The sequence below is a fragment of the Xyrauchen texanus genome, chromosome 11 (assembly GCF_025860055.1).
Source record: "Xyrauchen texanus isolate HMW12.3.18 chromosome 11, RBS_HiC_50CHRs, whole genome shotgun sequence".
NCBI lineage: Eukaryota > Metazoa > Chordata > Actinopteri > Cypriniformes > Catostomidae > Xyrauchen > Xyrauchen texanus.
Window position 1 is genome coordinate 19,626,073 of NC_068286.1, and position 21,357 is coordinate 19,647,429.

General features: G+C 38.4%; 1 protein-coding gene across 1 annotated transcript in view; it reads right to left on the reverse strand.

The window, feature by feature from the left end:
- Positions 1-2,310: 2,310 nt before the first annotated feature.
- LOC127651966 (protein FAM193A-like) overlaps positions 2,311-21,357 on the reverse strand; it is a 52,280-nt gene continuing 33,233 nt past the window's right edge. Inside the window, exons 13-23 of the mRNA XM_052138031.1 lie at positions 9,851-9,983; positions 8,555-8,698; positions 8,109-8,375; positions 7,307-7,520; positions 6,863-7,087; positions 6,478-6,760; positions 5,062-5,248; positions 4,569-4,799; positions 3,645-4,482; positions 3,457-3,538; positions 2,311-3,354 (exon numbers count right to left, since the gene is read on the reverse strand). Coding sequence (XP_051993991.1) covers positions 3,261-3,354; positions 3,457-3,538; positions 3,645-4,482; positions 4,569-4,799; positions 5,062-5,248; positions 6,478-6,760; positions 6,863-7,087; positions 7,307-7,520; positions 8,109-8,375; positions 8,555-8,698; positions 9,851-9,983 — 2,698 coding nt within the window. The 3' untranslated portion in view covers positions 2,311-3,260. The remainder of the gene's footprint in view (positions 3,355-3,456; positions 3,539-3,644; positions 4,483-4,568; positions 4,800-5,061; positions 5,249-6,477; positions 6,761-6,862; positions 7,088-7,306; positions 7,521-8,108; positions 8,376-8,554; positions 8,699-9,850; positions 9,984-21,357) is intronic.

Here is a 21,357-nt window from a genome sequence, read left to right on the forward strand (position 1 = left end):
AAAGTATGAGGATTCCAATAAGGTAAGGTGAATTTCAAAATGATCAGAACTTCAAAATTGTGTCAGAGGGGCTGTTCCACCATCAGACAAATGATTCACCTTGAGGGCAGCGTTTCTAAAATGAAAATATTATTAGAAAGCAATGGAGATTATTCGGAACTGAGGCTTCCAAATGAGTGGCTAAAACCAAAAACCAAGCATTTACAAACAAATAGAGGATGAATGCATTCTACTTCAACAGCTGAAATCGAAGTCCCAATATAATACCTTAAGTGATCATATGTCTCTTATATCAAACATAACATTTTGGGACCAAGAATTGTCATTGATCATTAGAAATCGGAGAGTATTTTCTTTAGAGTATGCACAACAGATGGCTATAATGCAATGGGTTATTTAAAAAAATTCCAATAATAGACAAAAAGGGCAGGCCTGTCACAGAACAGGAATTCATGAACTGGAACTGTGAAAAGTGGCTACAAGTGGTTGAGGGGAAGAAGATGAAAAATTAGAGAACTTATTGATATCAGTCAAAAAGGTTAAGCGGTTTTAGAGGTGGCGCAAGCTATAACAGTTTGGTAAAAGATTATAGGCAGAAACTTTTTTTTCCATCAGACTTGAAGAGCATTTAGTTCAAATATTGTATTCATACAATATATTGTTTGGTGAGCTTATTAAATTTATTTGGGAGCAATAGTGTGCTGATTTTTATTTCATGCTGACTTGAATGGAATATTCCAGGCTCAATACCAGCTAAGCTCAATCAACAGCATTTGTGTCATAATAATATTGATTAACCTCATTTATGTAAAAACTGTGGTTACAGTAAGGCAGTAAGCAATGGACATAAATGGGGCCAGTCCAGTAAATTCTAGAGACTGTTGTGTATGAAAATCCCAGGATATCAGTAGTTACAGAAATACTCAAACAAGCCCATCTGGCATCAACAATCCAAATCTCTGAGATCACATTTTTTCCCCATTCTGATGGTTGATGTGAAAATTTACTGAAGCTCCTGTCCCGTGTATGCATGATTTTATGCACAGCAGCCACACGATTGGCTGTTTAGATAATCGCATGGATGATTGTTGATGCCAGACAGGCTGGTTTGAGTATTTCTGTAATGGCTGATCTCCTGGGATTTTTACACACAACAGTCTCTAGAATTTACTCAGATTGGTGTCAAAACCAAAAAACATCCATTGATGGGCAGTTCTGCAGACGGAAACGTCTTGTTGATGAGAAAGGTCAAAAGAGAATGGCCAGACTGGTTTGAACTGACAAAGTCTACAGTAACTCAGATAACCGCTCTGTACAATTGTGGTGAGAAGCATGTCATCTCGCAATGCTACTCTGAGATGAGGTTTAGCGCTGTTTTGACAGCACGAGGGGGACCTACACAATATTAGACAGATGGTTTTAATGTTGTGGCTGATTGGTGTACATGTTAACATGATTGGTGTATAATATGTGGATAATGTCACCTAGGATTTACCATCATTGCATTGTCATGGAAAGAAAATTTTAATATTGATATCATTTTATCACTCTAAAATCATATTAATACATAGAATTGTGACATTTTGAGGTTATACTTTTAGAACAATCTGTATGTTAATGTTCATGAACTGGCCCCATTTACTGCACTGGTAGGTCCATTACTGTAACCACAATGTTTGCTTTTTTTATTTAAATAATTAGGGACAAGATGAGAATTTTCTTTTGTGGTAGTCAATATTATGCCACAAATGCTTTCAACTGAGCCTAATTTGTACTGAATTCAGAACATTCCTTTAACACTTTACAATAAATATTCTCCCACACAGGAGACATGTGCTTTCATTTGAATTTAAGGTGCAAATTAAACTGCACCCCCTTCAACAGGCACTCACCTCTAAGTAAATGTAGCAGCAGCACTTTATAGTTTGGATTCAAAGATTAGTGAGAAAACAATAGCTTGAACATTGCTCGTTCCTTTCGCAACGTTGTAATAAGATCAATAAAAAAAAGCTCAAACTATTCGTGATGACATACATTTTTTTTTTTTTTTAAATAATCTATTGTTATTGCTACAATAACTATAATGACTGTTTTCGAAATGGATAAAGCCAGTGTAAAACCGTAAACATTGAGTGAAAATGGCATTGTGGCGTTTCACGTGCACATGTTCTTACCAGAATTACAGGGACAGTCCCGAGTCAAGGTGCAAAGTCATGCAAATAAGGGGTTACAGTGCTCCTTTTATGTTCATCTGCAATTGTTTTTGAAATTCCCCCTTTATTGGACAAGAATAGGAATTTGATAAGTGCTAGTCTAAAACTAGGAGACAACAGGATTTGACCCCAAATGGGGAAAAAAGACATTGACACAGAAAGATCCTGCCACTCTACTGTATTCCATCTTTCAAAAAGAAAGGCAAGATTTTAATATTACTTAACAATATGTTAAAATGTAGCCAGTCTGGCTTCAGTGTTAATACAATATACACTCTATAACAGATTGATAGTGTGAGTATTGTTCTTTTCAATTTGATTTTTGAAAGTATTCTGATACAAGCTTGGGGGGAAAAAAAAGAGAGAAAATAATGAACAATTTTTAAATGGAACTTAAAAACTGATGTGAACATTGTCAAGTATTAGCCTTTCTCCCGATAAAGGGAGAGAGAGTGAGCAATGAAGTGAAGCTGACCAGTCCGATTCTCTTGACAAGGAGTTGTGAGGAGGTGCAGTGCTAGGTGCAAAGGTGAGCAAAGCCACAGCTGATTTGAAAAGGATATTTTTTTTTAATTCATCTTTTTTCTATAAGCATGTCTTTTAGGCAGTGCTTTCGTCCTAAAGTACATAAAGAATCTTGACACCTGTGAAGACCAGAGAAAACACAGAACATGGCATAGACCTCAGAGAAATGCTCCACTCACTGACAAAAAGCATACATGCTTGAACAGAAATAGGGAAAATAAACAAACAAAAAATACTCAAGGGGAAAAAATAGCATTTTGTGGTTTTCTTTTGACTTTGCTCTCTTTTGCTTTCTTTTTCTTCTTCTCCAGAAGTACTGCAGGAATATAAGCCAATTTTGGGTTCTTTGAGGAACCCACAGCAACAAGGACAAGGCAAGACAGCATGGATAATGTAGACCAGAAGAGCGGTTGAAGCATAGCAGCACTGGGGTCAGCAGTCAGTCTGTATGAACATGGGTGAGAGAAGAATCGGGAGGAACGCTTTTGGATTCCTGCCATTGTCTCATGAAAGGAAGACCCATTAATGGGCAGCAAATGTGGCCTTCTTCAAGCTAAAATTGGACCAGTTGATGGACAACCTCTGTCTTGTCTGTCGTGCTGAGTCCAAGCAGAACCTGCGAAAAGGGTGAGGAATTATTTTATTTGGAGATGAGGAAAACGAAAGTTTCGGAATGTTATCAGAGTAAAATACGACAGCAAACACAAGCAAACAGTACCTTTTGAAATATTCCACCTCACGCTCTGTCTCATCCATGTCTACACTGTCTAGATCTATGTCTTTGGGCAGAAATACATCATCTGTTGGACAACAAAAGAGTGCAGACTTTATATTGCATTCAATTCTTGATATGTGTATCTTTCTGACCATTTGTCGTCAGACAAAGTGGCATCTCTCAACACTCACCTATTGAGTTATTCATCTTATCTCCTTTTTTCTTTTTATTCTTCTTGACCTTGCTTTTAGGCTGAGGGGACTCATTGTTAAGGCCTTTGCCGTTTTGCTGAGGATGGTCTACATCTGGAGACTCAATAACAGGAGAGTTCCTCTCATCTTTCCCATCATTTTGCTGTCTTTTTCCATTAGTCCTCTCCTCCTTTTTGAGCTCATTTGCTGACTCTTCCAATGTTCTTTGCTTGGCTTTGGCATCAGTTTGTGAGCTGGGCCCATTCCCAGCTTTTGGATGCTCTGTGGCTTTAAAGGTCTCAGCCGGCCTCTTGGTGGCCTCACCATTGGTTTTGGAACCATTGGCTTGCTGTTTGAGTTTCGCCTTGTTGTGGGTTGACTCTGGGTGGGAGGAGGTACCATTCTGGAGGGCAGGAGGCTCAGAAGGGCTCTCTTTGCAGGTCTTTGGGCTTGGCTGCTGGGATGCGACATTCTTCCCACTGGTGGTGTGTTCAAGCTCTAGACAAGGCTCTTTAGGACCGAGGCAGATGAGATTATGCAGGAGTCTGGTCTTGCCGTTCTGCATGTTCTTTTCCAAAACACTCTGTGCTGTCTGCCGAAGAGGCTGAGGGTTGTTGGTTGTTGGAACAAGAGGAGGATTTTCAGACTTGATTGCCTCTTTGGCTTTGTTGTCCTTTTTCTTTTTGGATGCATGAAACTGCTGCATTTCCTGCAGACAGAGCAGCTCTTGCTTGAGTGCCACCTCCTCCTCCTGCTGCCGCCTTCTCTGTTCCTTCAGAAGCTGCTGCTGTAACTCCAGTTCCCGAGCCTCCGCCTCTAGACGGGCTTTCTCCTCAAGCTGCACCAAAATACACCACAAGTTAATTTTGATTGTATAGAGATTTCATACACAACTTGCATTGAGAAGAATATAATTGATTATACCTTCTTCTGTTTATGGCGGGCACGTTTGGCTGCTTTGGAGCTGCTACTTGGTTTGTTGTCTGCACTGTTGATGAACTGTAGTAGGTCTTCCACCTTGCGATGGTCCTCCACCCCATCCCGCTCCAGCAGCAATTCTTCCTTCTTAGGCTGTTCCTCCTTCCGCTTAGTCAGTCGGAGTCGCAACTTCTCCCGCATCTCTGCATAGTTTCTACTGGTGGGTGCAGCAGGGGGCTACATATCACGAATGACATGAGCAAGATTAGCTTACAAACTCCTTTTGTAGTAAAATCACGGACTGACACAAACTGGTTGCACATGCATTTTATTAAACACATGAACTAGTTAATGTAATAATAGTTTGCTGATGGAAATAAAAAGAATAAGGCTGATTCAATAATGACACTACGTGAAAAACGCTGACTGAAGAGCTTGATAAAACATCAAGGTGACCACTTCTCATTTAGCAAAATTTTGGTGAAAGGTGTTTTCATACCCCTCCGTGACCAAAGAATTCACAGTAGCAGCAGTCACAGTACTTTCCTTCCTTCTGATTGGTGGAGGTGGATGTGGAGGAGCTGTGCTCCGAGCTGCTGTCCTCGTCCGGGCTTTCCTCCCCTTCATACGGCTGGTGCTCATAGCCTCCATTCCCTTCACAGCGATGACCCTCACAGTCTGGATCACTAACACAAAAAACTTCCTGACTGTGTGTATATGGACTCCATTCTTAATTGTTTTCCGATTCCTTTATTAAAAAGCTACTGCTATATTGAATTCTAAGTTTAACAGTATAAAATAAAATTAAACTTTACAATACACCTCTGTTAAAAGATTTGCAAATAGGGCTACAGGATATATCGAATTTATCGAAATATCGCAAATGTACATATCGCAATATGCATATCACAAGGGATTGCAATAATGGCATGATACGTTTTTAATACGTTGAAAACTAATGTTTATGGTGATGCAGATAGCGGAGAACAGACCGGGCGTGTGATTGTCACTAGGTGTGTGTGCGTTCAGAGTGCATATGAGCAGAGAGAAGACACATTGATTTCAGTAATTCGTACGGTTTAATTTCAATATACCCTCTGATGTTCATTCATGCTTCTTTTTTGTGCCATAAGAGAGAGAGTGCACTGTGCCCTGCTCCGTTTGAATCTCAATCTGTCACACACAGCATTAAAGAGTATCAAAACAACATTTGTGCAGATAATAATGAGACCAAACACCGGCTTGAAACTCAAACTTGGCTTGATTAATGGCTGCTTTGGATATATCAAAGGATGGGTTTCAATGAATGGATTGTCCAGTGAAAACATTCCTCTCAGTGCAACTGCAGCTGGAAAGGAACTTTAAACCAACGTGAATGTCTACAGCGAGCGCTTCTAGACAACAATTTTCAAAATAAAATTCCCACATTGAATGAATAATTAAATTTGTAAAACAACACAGACATTTCAGGATAACTTTTATATTGATATGCTTTTAAAAAAATTAAATACAAATATTTAAATATTAATTTAATACAAGTATTTTTGTGATCACTGGGATAGATGGTAATTATTTTTACATGGGCGGTGGGGGTTATGAAGTTTTGTGCACTTCGATGATGTCATCATAGGAATATCGTATCGCATATCGCATTATCCAACAACTTATAGCATATCACATTTTTACTCCATATCGTGCAGCCCTCCTTACAAATGTGTTTTAGAAGCTGGAGCTTCAGCATGAGATAAAACATGCAGGTGTCTGTCTACCTTGGTCAACTTGCCTCGCCATTAAGACCATGTTGGTAGACCAGCACCAAATCAATGACCATAAACCATTCATGCAAGTCTTTTCAGCAGGAACATTAACCTACATCCCATCATACATATACACATTAATTCTATAGAGGACTGACCTGCAAACACTATTTGGACCACTGACAAGACCTTCGACGTGGGCTGATGGCTGCTCACCAGATGACAAGCACAGACCTTGATGGACGTCCATGAAGCCTGGGGTCTGAGTTACAGTCTTTGGGAAGGGCTGGGTGCCTATACTGGGCAGGTGTGTGCTGGGGACAGACGGGTGTGAGGTACCGCAGAGAGGCGGGAGAGATGCAAGACTGATGGGGCTATTCCTAGGCGCAACAGGAGAAAGATGTCTATGGTCCTCTTTACCTAAATTATGGAAAACTTCATCTGGAAAAAAGGAGAAGTAATTAGGAATTAAATTGTAAAATCTTAGAAATTAAAATTGTAAAGACTCAAGGTGGATAATTTAGTTGTGCATGTGATTATTACTCGATTGGACAGTGGAGGGGTTACTGGAGACAGAGGTAGTGGCAGAGGAAGTGGCCATCACCACTTCACTGGCCTCCATGAAGGCATCTTGGTAGTTGAAGAGACACTTTTTTTTAGTGCCATTTTTCTTCTCTTTGCCATCTGGGGGAGGGTGGGGTGTGGCAGCGGGTTCCAAACTGGAGGAGAGAAGGGGCATGTCGGGAAGGGGAGGGCCCAGCATGTCACCTTTGGTCAAGAAAAGAGTTTCAGCGAGGTCATATTTCCTTTTGAATTATTCAAATAAATATATTTGAATAATTCAATTATATAAATCACATCTTGAATCACTTTTCTTTAAAGGTCAAAAATGCACTTAATATAAATAACTTCTGAATGCTGGTTTTCAAGCAAAGTATTATTTGATTAAAAGTGTGCAGAACTTAAAATGCCTTTTGAGTAACTGACCAGCTAGTGGCTCCTGAAGCAGCACTGAAGGGTTCCAGTTTTTCATCATGTGCGTGTCCCAGAGGCTCTCTAGCTTGAGCGAGGGGAATGGCAAAGAGCCGTTCCAGTCCCCCGCCGTGCTGAAACAGCTCTGGTAAACATGTTCTGGTAGGCTGGGATTGAAAACTTGCTGCTTTACACCTGTGTGACTGGACGTGGGGCTGGAAGGGAGAGTCTAAAGAAGATAATGAGGAGAAAAGCTCATTACATTTAAATTTCATCAAGGTATATCCTTTTTAAAGTTATTCATAATAATATCCAGTGATAAGGGTATTGAAAATGTGAGGGAATTTATCATTACATCACTGCTAAATAAGGAATCAGTGTAGTGCAGTTGCTGCTACCAGTGGTGTGGAAAGGGACATGCCAGTAGGAAGTAAAATTATTGCACCTGCACCTCTTTTTAAGATCACTTTCCAGTATTGTGGCTGGAAAATAACAGTCACGGAGCACCTTTACGGGTATGTTCAACCAAAAATGTGAATTCTGCCATAATTTACTTATTCATGTTACTCCAAACCCACATGACTTCAAGAAGAAGAAATATTAGCCTCAGTCATCATTTACTTTCAATGCATGAAAGGAAAAAAATATCCAATAACAGTGATGGTGACTGAGGCTAACATTCTGCCTAACATCCTCTTTGAGTTTGGAACAACATGCCAGTACATGACAATTAAACATTTTTGGGTGATCTATCCCTTTAAACCCACACAACTCTCATAAGGCATGCCGGGACTTACTGTGTATTTTTGTGTCTAACCTTGCTGTGTGTGAGTGGAGGGGTGGAGTAGAGAGTGGGCAGCAGTGGTCTGGGCAGGTGGGAAAGGTTATGTAGGGGGAGATGGCCGTGGATGTGGGGGTAGAGGTGGAGGGCAGGGTAGGCTGGCGTCTTCTCTGAGAAGAAATGGTGCCCCCCTGCATGCAGTCTGCTGTTAGGCAGACAGGTGGAGCTCATGCTGGAGGGGCTACAGTCCCCAGAGCTCTGATTACACACATGACACTCGCAAGGATGCTGTACCTGCTCCACCTAATTAAAAATAAATAAATAAAACACAGGTTGATCATTATTCAGTCTGAATGGGCTTTATAATTTAACCACTCTGTACATTCTGTAGCTTTGTGCTATTCTGAATAGTAGAAAGAATGTGAAAATGGAGTTTAAATTATGTTTGCAAAGAGCTGGTAATGTCTTTTCAGAATCTCAACCTGTGTGTGATGGTATGATGGAGGAGGACAGTTATTTTTCCCTCCTGAGAGTGCTACCTTCTGGCCTGGATGCTCCCCACCACTCTCCCCTTCCTCCTCATCACCTTCAGAGGAACTACTACTGCTGCTGCTCCCCCGTGGAGACTAGGAGAAAGATAAAACCTTAATACATTCCAATATCTTGAATCCTAACTGAAAATGTCAAATGTCAAATTTAAAATGGTCAAATTTTAAATGACAATTCTAAATTCCAAATCAAGTGTAAATGAAAATTCTAAATTGCAATCCAAAAATTTCTAGTCATATTTTTAGTTTCATATTAAAATGTAACCCTTCTTTTTCCACAAAACAACTGAATGGTTCATTCAGATTAAATTTGTATCCAGTTGAAAAGGTTATTTTTATTGTACACAGAAAACATTATCTATTGGCACTTTTCCACTGCACGTTACGGTTCGACTCTACTAGCTTACTTTTCTACTACTGTTTAGTGCCGCCTCAACGTGGGTGGGATTATAAGATGATCATTATAGTTGCGCCGCCTCCAATGCTGTGACATCATCTTAAATGCGACACAAAACAATAACACGACCGCTAGCTGTTAGCTACTAGCTCATAGTGCTGCATAAAGCAGTTGTTGTATGGTGATTTTACACAAGTGTAACACTTAAATTGGCCTGTATGTTATAGATGCAAGCCTTCCAGTAGCTGGTCAACTAATTAAAGTGAAGCTTTCAAGCAGAGAATAGCCATGGCTGAGTCTAGGGCACTCTCCCTCCCATTGCTCGCAGATAGCGTCAATTTGGTTGAAACACTTCCACTTTTCCTTGACGGTTCTGTAGTCAGTTTTAAGTTTTTATTTTTATTTTTACCGACACTGTTGGTAGGTCCAGTGGTAGCCGTGTGCGGCCAACAGCAGAGACACTTCCTGAAAGACTTTTTCGTTTTGCTCGTCGCTAATGAGAGGAATGTCTGCCCCTCGTTTATTGACCCCGGCGTTGTAGTTGAGTGAACAAATGATACTGCTATCGCTGTAGCTAACTTTAAAACTAGCGGGTTGATGTCCCATGTCGCAAATCCAGTGATGCTAGTAGTGGCAATTCAGGGTTTTTGCGTCACATTTAGTATGGGCTCACTTGAACCTCGACCGAGGTGGTACTAAAAGGTACCAGGTACAATCCACAGTGGAAAACCCCCAAAAAGCAAGCAGAGTCACGTCAAGTTATACCGTGCAGTGGAAAAGCCCCATATATAGCACAGTCAGATGATCATGTAACCATATACACAGCCACCTACTTTATCTTTAAGGGTCATGCTCTCTTCCCCTCCACTAAGCTGGCTGTGGATGCCATTAATGCTGGCCACCACTGCAGGGTCCTCGTACCCACTAAGAGGATAGATGGCAGACAACGGAGGCACTTCATCATCACTAAAACAGGGACAAAAAGGCAGAAGACAGAAAGCAATAGAAATGTAATGACTCAGCCATTCATGGTGTTGCGTTATAACAACGGATGACGCGGTATTATTGAAAAACAGAAACGGAGTGCTCAGCAGGAAAGTACATGATGAAGTCATTAAAATAATAAGTACAGTAATGACAATAATAATTAGTACTTGTTTGATCTGACCAATATCAGACTTATGCAGACATATTACAATACTGTCAATAGACCATATATAACCACTTCCACATATCATAGGTTTACGTTTCACCACTTACAGGTCAAAAATAGGGCTGGGCAATATCTAAAAAATATGTTCCGAATATTTTAATAAAACAATATACCGCTTGCATCCAGAGCTCAAAACGAAGTATTTTTTCAGAATTTAATGAAGCTGTCAGCAGAGGACATGTGAGGCATAATTTCTCAAACTAGAGACTCTAATGTACTTATCCTCTTGTTTAGTTAAGCTTCATTTAACAAACCAAATAGCTTTCAGCAGTGTTTGATATAATGGCAAGTGATTTTCTAGTATCAAATGATCAATTTTAGCATGATTACTCAAGGATAAGGTGTTGTGATGGCTGCTTTGATAAAAAATGACATTTTTGATTTTTACACCAGTAATGTCCCGACTATAACTTGGGATCAGTTGAATGCGGCTTTGGTGAATTAAAGTACCAATTTCCTCCCGAAACAGCAAAATCTGTACATTATTCCAAATATTTGGCAGTGTGTGTAATATATATATTTCAATCAGATAACCATTTCTGTAAATCATTTCTGTAAATCTAAAGAGACTTTAACAGTGTTTAAATATCATAAGTGTTTTCCCTGCAAATGACAACAAAGAATATAATTTTGTGAACTGCTGTTTATGACCATCAAGGAATATACAAATAAGACAACATAGCCTGAAAGTAATTACAGGTTTTAATTATGTCCTGTTGTCATTATGATGTCATTAGTCACTTTTACTATTAATTAATCAAGCTCTTTTCTCTCCTTGTTAAACGGGATTACCAAACTAAACAAGCCTCATCTGTCAATCGGTCATACGACGATGCTGATCCTTATTCATTCATAAATTGAATGAGGAAATGGGGCGCATTAGTTTAGTGGCTCAATCCAATGATATGCTCTGTCACAGCCCACACTCCGACACTATTGGCTCACACTACAGCCAGTCTTTACATGTGGGAAAAGCAACCAAATTGCCTCAAACAAGTGCAGTGTTGAGGCTGCAGCTGTTCAGATCAGTTACGTGCTGATTGCAAAGTTACATCATTTTAGGGGGGCTAAAGAACTCCTAAAAAAGGCCTAATAATGCCGATGGCTGCTGCTAAGACACTTGGAAATAAGTGAGGACAGTTCTAGGAGAGCACGTCCGGTGTCTGCATGCTCACAAGACTGTTCCTCAATGCTTCCAGTATATTATGCGCTCACAAGTCATTGCAAGCTAAATATAATCACGCTCTCTTTTCTCAGAGTGCTCGGTTAGAAGACTTTGTTCACTCCATGTATTTTTTGTGCTCTCTCGCTCGCTGTCTGCTAACACTAACTTTATAAATGCAGCACTGGCCTGATTGGGCAAGTGACAGTTCTAGCAACTGGCCCGAACCTCTCTCACACTGGCCCTGGGTCTTTGGGCAGTCCTTATTGTTGAGCCTGGACATCATCAACCTCCCTGCCGAGGGATTGGTGAATATTCTTGCTTTATTGATTTTTCTTATAAAAATTTAATTAATTGTTTGAAACACAAAAAATTTAAACCAAAAGATATTTTTAAATTCAACTTGAGCTTCAAATTAAACAAATGAGGAATTAAAATAAAGTGTTAAATAAATCATACATAACCACCCTTCCATTTGATGCCACGCAAGTATCCGTCTACTACGACAACAGATGGAAAATGACTAAGGGTGCTTTCACACTTGGTTCAATTGCTTGGACCGAACCAGATATAATTTCCTCCCTCTTCCACTGCCCCCACTGGTCTCGGTTCACAACAAAGTTTTTGGTCCAAACCGTGGTCCAATTACGTCATCAACGTGAGTCCAAGTGGCAACTGTTCACAATTTTAACAACGCAACAACTCAAGAAGTTATCAGCTTCGATATATTATTAATGTATTCATCTCTTTGGATATACCACCAAAACATTACATGCACAAAATGACAATTATGTTTGTTTGCCACTGATGCATTGAATGTACAATGATGTGAAGAATATTAGCGTTTGTCTGCCGCGTGCCCGCGGATGTGTTGATACAGATGTGAAAAATGGGAGCTGCTCTATGAAGGTGCTTTATCTGGACACAAGCTGGTATGAGAAATGTGTTAAATCATAATTATGATTGGGAGCCTGCAAAGACGTGAATAATAAGTATGATTGACCAGAGTTCACATGAACCGTACCCCAGATCACCTTTTCAATCGAACACCGGTGCGGTTCGCGGGTGCACACCAGAGATCAGAAAACAGTGTTCACAACACCCAACCTAAATGAACGATGTCATTTGAACTATGGTGCACACCAAAAGTGCTAGTGTGAAAGCACCATAATAGGCTACATATTAATATCTAAAGACAATTATGCAGTAAATGTAAATATGATAATGATGATGATAATTTTAATAATTGAAATATAAATAAATTTTAGGTTCAAAGTGGATGTGTTTTTTGTATTTTATGATTTAATCACACGTTGAGGCTATTTATAGTATAAAGTGAACCTGTACAATTACGTTCACAATGCATGTTAAATGCGAACACCTCAAAACAAACTAAACCTCGAGCACCTCCAGAGATGGTCTGAGGTAATTTGCAACATACTCATACTTATTCAAGACACTATTCTAGCAAACTGCTTTCAGATGACTGGAAAAGAAAAGAAAGAGTGTGAACTCTTTACGTGTGAGTGTTCCACGAGACATGACTCTGAAGAAACGGCACATTAGAAACTTGCATCAATGGCTTTTCTTTCATCTGTTCTGTCAAATACAATAGTGTATTTCCTGATAGTTGTCAGATATCATCAATATCCGATTACATCATCCTAACGCCCAGCCCTAGTCAAAAATTGTAGTCATATAAGAACCAGAACTTTGAAAATAATGATTCAAATCAAGTGTAGGAATAAAAAAAGTGATTCTAATGCTGAGGTCCAGGAAGGTTTTGCTTCTTAGAATAAAAACTGATAGAGAACCTTTCAATAGCTTCTAACAATTTTGAGATGGGTAAAAATGAGAAATTTAGAAACATTTAAATAATCTAAGGACCCATTGGCTCGTAAATTGAAATATAGGGGCCAAATTATGTTTTCGTTAACAAATTGCAAAAACACTCAATACAGATGGTTGTTCAGACGCACTGTCATCCATGTTCACTTTCTATCGCAGTGGATGCAATGCTGTATTGTACAAACTTTTTATGCTGAGCCATTTTTTTTTACCAATGAAGTTCCATGACTTTTCCATGACCTTTCCAGGCATTAGTGATTAGGATACAGGTTTTCAAAAACACATTTCAATGCAGACCAATTCGCTAATGAATCATTCAGACTGATTTCTGAGCCGCTTTGACATCATTGACCTAAGAGAACAATTTGCTCACAAATATAGTACGATAGACCTTATTCACAGTAGTGTCATCATACCAGGCTGCGAGGGATCTGCGCTGTTCTTCAATACTCAATGGAAGTCTTTGACCATTGCGTTGACTCTTGCTGTTTTTTCCAGCGTGTTATGCAGGAGTGCCAAGTTTTTTGACACATCAGGTTAAAAAGAACAGCAACTTTTAAAAATGTGTTTCGAGACACCTGCATTCTGTTCTATTTGTTACGCTGTATCTAGATATTTTTTAAGCAAGTGTGCTCAGAATAGCCCCTTATATTTTTAGAGAAGAGCAAAATTAGAAATATTTACAGTCCATGATTTTTCAATGAGCTTTGAAATGAGCAATTTCCTTGACTTTTCCAGGACTTAAAATGACACTTAAAATTAAAAAAATGTTCCATGTCCGGAGAGCGAATCATAATGAACTTCCTGTTCCGGTTGAAGACGGCATGCTGCTCGAGTCTGCGTTTTTAGCTTGCTAGCCAGCTTAGCATTGCTTTTTCCTTTATTTTCAGCATTTAATACTTGATCTTTGCCATTTTTTAACACCTACTGTTTTTATTTTACTTGATTAACTGTGTATTTTACCGCATGCATCAGTTTTCTCTCTTTTTTCCCCGCTTGTCTACAAATCACGATTTGACTGTGTGCATTTGTTTTCTCTTCCATGCTACACAGATTATTGCATCAGTAACAAACATCAACTGATCAGGAACCACCACAACAACAACAACAAACAATTGCGATAAGTCATGGAATCTGCTTATGTTATCGCTTCCTGCGTTGCATGTCACATATTTACAATAGCTTCTTCTGTCAGCAGTGAGGGATTTACATGTGATAAATGTAAGGAATTTTCCAGGCTGAAGGAGAGGTTTAATGAGTTAGAGACATGAATCCAAACACTAGTGCAGGTCAGTGAGAAAGAGAAGCCGGTAGATACTGTTTCGGATGTGGGTAGTACACAGAGCAACACACACATTTGGGTTCCGGCTGTAGAGCCCCAGCAGCAGGGCAATTGGGTGACTTCTCGGCAGCATACTCGCTCAGCAAAGTGACACTACTCTCCCATTCCTGTTAGGATTTCCAATACATTTTCCCCACTCAGTGATGGCCCACTGAGAATCATTATAAGGAACATGATAAATAGAGACTCCATCCAACATTGTCAATTGCATTTCTGGGGCTCGAACATCTGACATCAGATAAAATTTAATTAATGAATTAGTTAAAAAAAGTGCTGGCTAATGCTAAACATAGATTTTCTAAGATTGTTATTCATGTCGGCACTAACGATGTCTGGCTTTGCCAGTCGGAAATCACTAAAGATAATGTTAAAGAGGCGTGTTAATGTCAGACACTGTAATATGCTCTGGGCCTCTCCTTGTTTGTCATGGTGACAAGGTTTATGGTACATTAGTTAATGGCTGGATGTCTGATTTGTGGATATAACGTCACACAGGTCACATAAACTACAACACGTAGAGACTGTATCACCTAGATACCATATAGAGACTGTCTCTGTACCTCCGTGAAGTTGGCAACACACAATTAAATCATTACCAAATCTATGCCATTAATTTGTGTTGAATGTGTGTTGATTTTTGCCGCAAAAATGAACGTTTGAGCTGGTTCGGTGATTGAGATATTACACACAATTTTTTGGGCTGTGTGACGTCACTTTCCACCCAATGTGGTCCAAATCACTCCAAAACAGTGTTGATCGTTTGTGCTCAATTTGTGCTGTTAAAAGAAACACTTTATCCATTCCCTGTATTCCTTAAAAATAAGAATTTGAATTTGTTAGCAGTGACATCACTCTCCACCCCATGTGGTCTAAAATATTCTGAACTGGTGTCATTCATTTGTGCTGATTTGTGCTTTTAAAATGTATCTTGTATCTATTTCTCTTCCTTAGAAATAGCAGCTTGTATTCTGGAGCAGCGATGTCACTCTCCACCCCATGAAGTCCAAATCGCTCCAAACCGGTTTCAATAATTTGTGCACGGTTTGTGCCATTAAAAGAAACACTAACTATTTAACTTCCTTAGATATAGCATGAAACTTTTCAGGAGAAGTGACGTCACTCCAAATCACTTCGAACCAGTGTAGTTTGTTTGTGCCGTTAAAAGAAACATCATAACATATTCCTTTAATTATATTAAACAAGATAGCCTTTGGGAGCCATGAAATCACACAGGCTAAACCCCATATCAATCACTACCACATGTCTCGTTTATGCTCAGTTCTGGTTTGTGCAGTGTTTGGTATCATTAAAGCATTAATTTTTGGGCTAAGATTAAATTTTTCACCCCATCAAACTTTCTCTGTCAAGAAATATCAGATTTGGTCTGATATTTAAACCAGGGATGCAAAGTACTCACCATTCAGCTAAAGTCACCTTTTCTGAAGCTATTTTACCTAATTGTTTGGTACTTTCAGCTTAAAAACTCTAGTCATCCTAGATCTATCTACAGCAATAGGAAAACATAGCAAGATACAATTCTAACCAAATAAAAAACAGTAAAGGTTAGTAAATAAAATGAATATAAAGAACATATAAATATAAAATAAATATAGCCTTTACTACCAGTCCAAAGGGCACTGAATAAGTTTGTTTCTCATAATCTTAAAACCTTTTGATCTAAAGGCTTATGGTCAAATATTTGGGATTAGTTCTGTACTCAAAAATAAATTGTGCCTAATTACAGATGTCTAGACAAACTATTAGTTATATATTTAATAGTATAAAAAAAAAGTAGCCAACAAGTGTCCAGCATATGAAATAATTCAATATTGTTTGATAAAATGAACAGAGTGCAGAGCTGGAATAGACAAAAGGCTACACTGAAGAAGTTCAAATATAAGATGTTTCTGATTTAATTTATTTTGGTCACTGCATAATTTCCATACTTTTGTGTTACTTCTTAGTTTTGATAACTTAATACTCTAAATTCTAATATGTGCAGTAACAAATAATAAAGAATAGGCAAGTGTGATCAAACTTTTCTAAAAAGTTCTAGGCTGTTCACATTGAGCCCCTTTTTGTGTCCATCTGCGCTGTTTTATAATTGATTTCAATGTAAAGGTGCGCTAGATGGACGTCTTTGATGGCTTGTTCACGTTTTTAGACACCATGTCAAGTTAAAAAGAACCTAAAGTGTTAAACGTACATCTTGCGTCGAGACACCTACATTTAGCTTTTTTGTGGCACTGCATGAAATTTTAGTGCAACAACACATTCCAGTATGTGAACGGCATCTTACATGTTTTCAAATATTGCACTGAAATTTTATATTTTTGAATATTAGCTAACATATAGGACTATGCAATTACACAAACACTGGCAATGAAAGTCGTGCCAGCTTCTAGCTAAATTAAAATGAATAAAAGCAAATTCAGAGCTGAATACTGTGGCTGTTAACTTAATTAGCATATATAACAATATGTACAGCTTTGTTCAGCAATGTCACACATCACCTATAAATAAATCATAATTTGCAGCACGAATTGTTTGCATTTGGAGTTTTTATGGGGTGAAAAATCTAATCTTTGCCAAAAAACGTATGTTTCAACGATACCAAACACAGCACAAACAATGGAGACAGGTGAGAGTGATTGACATGGATTTAATGGCTCTCAAAATCTCTCTTGTTAAATATAATGGAAAGAATATGTTTTTAATGGCACAAATCGAGCACAAATGAACTACGGAGTTCTGAGCGATATGGATGACATGGGGTGAAGAGTGACGTCACTGCCCCCGAATCCAAATTCATATTTCTAAGGAATTGAGGGAAATAGACAAAGTGTTCCTTTTAACGGCACAAATCAGCACAAACAAACAGCACCGGTTTGGAGCGCTTTCCCCTTGCGGTGGAAAGTGACATCACACAGCCAAAGAAATTATGTCTAATATCTCAAACACCGAACCAGAACAGCACAATCGCAGCACAAATTAATGGTATAGATTTGGTTATGAATTAATTATATGGGGTGCCAACTTCAACTACCAAACACAAAACATTCACTAAATCATTAAAAAAAAAAAGCACTGATTGAGGTCAAAATTGAAAATAACATAAAAGATTCAAAAGAAACATCATGGTAGGACTACTAAACATTAGATCTCTCTCAACCAAAGCACTAGCTGTAAATGAAATTATAACAGACCACAACACCTCAAAAACAGTTTCTCCCCATGAGCGACTTCAATCCTTCACTGTCATAGGTCATGACGAGCTAACAAAACTAATTAAAACATCAAAAGCATTACGTACAGTGCTGTGAAAGAGTATTTGCCCCCTTCCAGATTTGTACAATTTTTTGTATATTTTTTATTCAAAATAGTTTTAGATCTTCAAACGAGATATAACAAAAAACAAAGGCAACCTGAGTAAACACAAAATACAGTTTTCACATTTTTTTTTTTATTGAAGTAAAAAATGTATCCAACACCTATATCACCCTCATGAAAAACTAATTCGCCCCTTAAAATTAAAAGCTGGTTGTGCTACCTTTATTAGCAACAATAGATTCAATGGATCCGCCGTGGTGGAATTTTAGCCCACTCTTCTTTGCTGAACTGCTTTAGTTCAGCCACATTGGAAGGTTTGAGCATGAACTGCCCGTTTAATGTCCTGAAACAGCATTTCAATCAGGTTCGTCTGAACACTAGTGGAGCTCAGTGAGAAAGGACTTTTAGTAGGCCACTCCAAAACTTTAATTTGGTTTCTTTTGAGCCATTCAGAGGTGGACTTCTATGCTTTGGATCATTGTCTTGCAGCATAATCCAGTTGCGCTTGAGCTTCAACTCAACGACTGATGACCGGATGTTCTCCTTTATGATTTTCTGGAATTTAAATTGCGTTTTTGGTGGATAGGAGTCTGGTAGATTGAATTATATTTTGTAGTTTTTGTGTTTAAGCCCCAGTGTCATGTGAATTCAAAAGTTCACATTCAGTCCATGGCACCCGGCTTAGCACCATGTGGCCACCATCTGTAACCATAACAACAGCTCCAGTACCCACACAGACACAAGAGTTTTCACATTTAGGCTTACAAAATCTTATGAATAACTCTTTTATATAATATATTTATACATTATATATATATTATTTTTGGCATGTCTAAAAGTATTTCACGGTTTTAACTGTGGATTCTAAATTCTTGCGGTTAACTAAAAGTGACATTTTTAATTTTAATGGTGAAATCATATAATCGCAGCATCCCTACTTGGATGTTGTCCGTGGCTTTATGGATGAGTTGGCGCTTTGCTCTTGGAGGAATTTGGAAAGGTCTGCCACTTCCGGGAAGGTTCACTACTGTGCCAAGTTTTCTCCATTTGGAGATAATGTCTCTCACTGTGATTCTTTGGAGTCCCAGAGCCTTTGAAATTGCTTTCTAACCCCTTCCAGACTGATGTATTTCAATCACCTTTTTCCTCAATTTCTGGAATTTCTTTCAACCTTGCCATAGTGTACTACTAGGTGAGACCTTTTAGCCAACTTCATGCTGCTCAAAAATTTCAATTTAGATGTTGATTTGATTGAACAGGGCTGGCAGTAATCAAGCCTGGATGTGTCTAGTCCAGCTGAACCCCATTATGAAAGCAGTTTCATAAATCTAGGGATTTAATAACTGGGGCAAATACTTTCTCGCATAGGCCCAGTTGGTATTTGATAATTTTTTGCTTCATTAAACAACATTATCATTAAAAGACTAGTTTGTGTTTACTCAGACTGCCTTTGTTTTATGTTAGATTTAGTTTGAAACAATTTAGTACGAGATATACACAAAAACAGAAGAAATCAGGATACTTTCACACTTTCAAATACTTTTTCATAGCACTGTATGTTAGATCCAGTACAAACTAAGTATTAAAAAAAGTGTTTCCAGTAATCTCAGAACCTCTTCTTAATATTAACTACTCGATATCCTTAGGAAATGGTACATATGAAGAATTTCAGTAAGGATTTAGACCTTTCAGATTGAGGTAAGGGCTATGTGATTGCCACTCCAATACTTTGACTTTGTTGTACTCAAGCCATTTTACAAAAAAAAAAAAAAAAAACTCAACATAAGATGTATGCTTGGGGTCATTGTGTATTTGGAAGATCCATTAGCAACCAAGCTTTAACTTCATGGCTGATGTCTTGAGATGTTGCTTCAATATATCCACAATTTTCCTTCCTCATGATGCCATCTATTTTGTGAAGTGCACCAGTCCTTCTTGCACCAAAGTGATGCTGCCACCACCATGCTTCAATGTTGGGATGGTGTTCTTCGGCTTGCAAGCCTCACCCTTTTTCCTCCAAACATAACTATGGTCATTATGGCCAAAAATTTTCACATTTGTTTCATCAGACCAGAGGAAATTTCTCAAAAAAAGTAAGATCTTTGTTCCCATGAGCACTTTCAAACTGTAGTTCGGCTTTATTATGGTGGTTTTGGAGCATTAACTTCTTCCTTGCTGAGCAGCCTTACAGGTTCTGTCGATATAGGACTGTAGATATAGATACTTGTCTACATATTTCCTACCGCATCTTCACAAGGTCCTTTGCTGTTGTTCTAGGATTGATTTGCACTTTTCGCACCAAACTACGTTCATCTCTAGGAGTCAGAATGTGTCTCCTTCCTGAGAGGAATGATGGCTGCATGGACCCATGGTGTTTATACTTGCGCATTATTGTGATACAGATGAACGTTGTACCTTCAGGCATTTGGAAATTGCTCCCAAGGATGAATCAGACTTGTAGTGTTCCACAATTTTGTTTCTGGGGTCTTTGCTGATTTCTTTTGATTTTCCCATGATGCCAAGCAAATAGTTACTGAGCTTGAAGGTAGGCCTTAAAATACATCCAAGCTAATTGTCTAATTGTCTAAAGGCTTGACATCTTTTTGTGGAATTTTCCAAGCTGCTTAAAGGCACAGTGTATGTAAACATCTGACCCACTGGAATTGTGATATAGTCAATTAAAAGAGAAACAACCTGTCTGTAAACAACTGTGGTAAAATTACTTGTCTCATGCACAAAGTAGATTTGCCAAACGACTTGCCAAAACTATAGTTTGCAAATATTAAATCTGTGGAGTGATGAGTTATATTTTTTTAAATTAGTTTTAATGACTTACCAATCTGTCCTTTGAAAATTTAATTTCAAATGTTTGTAGAACAGCATTCTTCTGCCTCAGAAATAGTTACGACACATGATCTCTGTTGCTGAAGCCGATATACTAATTCATGCATTTGTAACCTTAAGACTAGATTATTGTATTGCAATACTGCGAGGATGTCCAGCAAGTTCAATAAATAAACTTTAATTGGTTATAAATGCATAAGCTAGAGTGTTGACTAGAACCAAGAAAATATGATGACATTAGCCCCATTTTATCTTCGCTACATTAGCTCCCTGTTAAATTTCATATTAATTCAAATAAATTGTTAACTACGTACAAAGTTTGAATGGTCTAGCTGCACAGTATTTAAGGGACCTTCTATTATGCTATATTCTTTCACGTTCATTATGACCGCAAAAACCTGGCCTGTTAATCGCACCTAGAATATCAAAATCCACAAAAGGTTCAAACATAATTTTCCTATTTGGCTCCTAAACTATGGAATAATCTCCTTAACACCGTTCGGTGACTCAGACTGTCTCGGTTTAAGTCTAGAATAAAGACTCATCTATTCAGCCAGGCATACTAACTTATCCATCAACTCATAGTTATGCTGCATTAGTT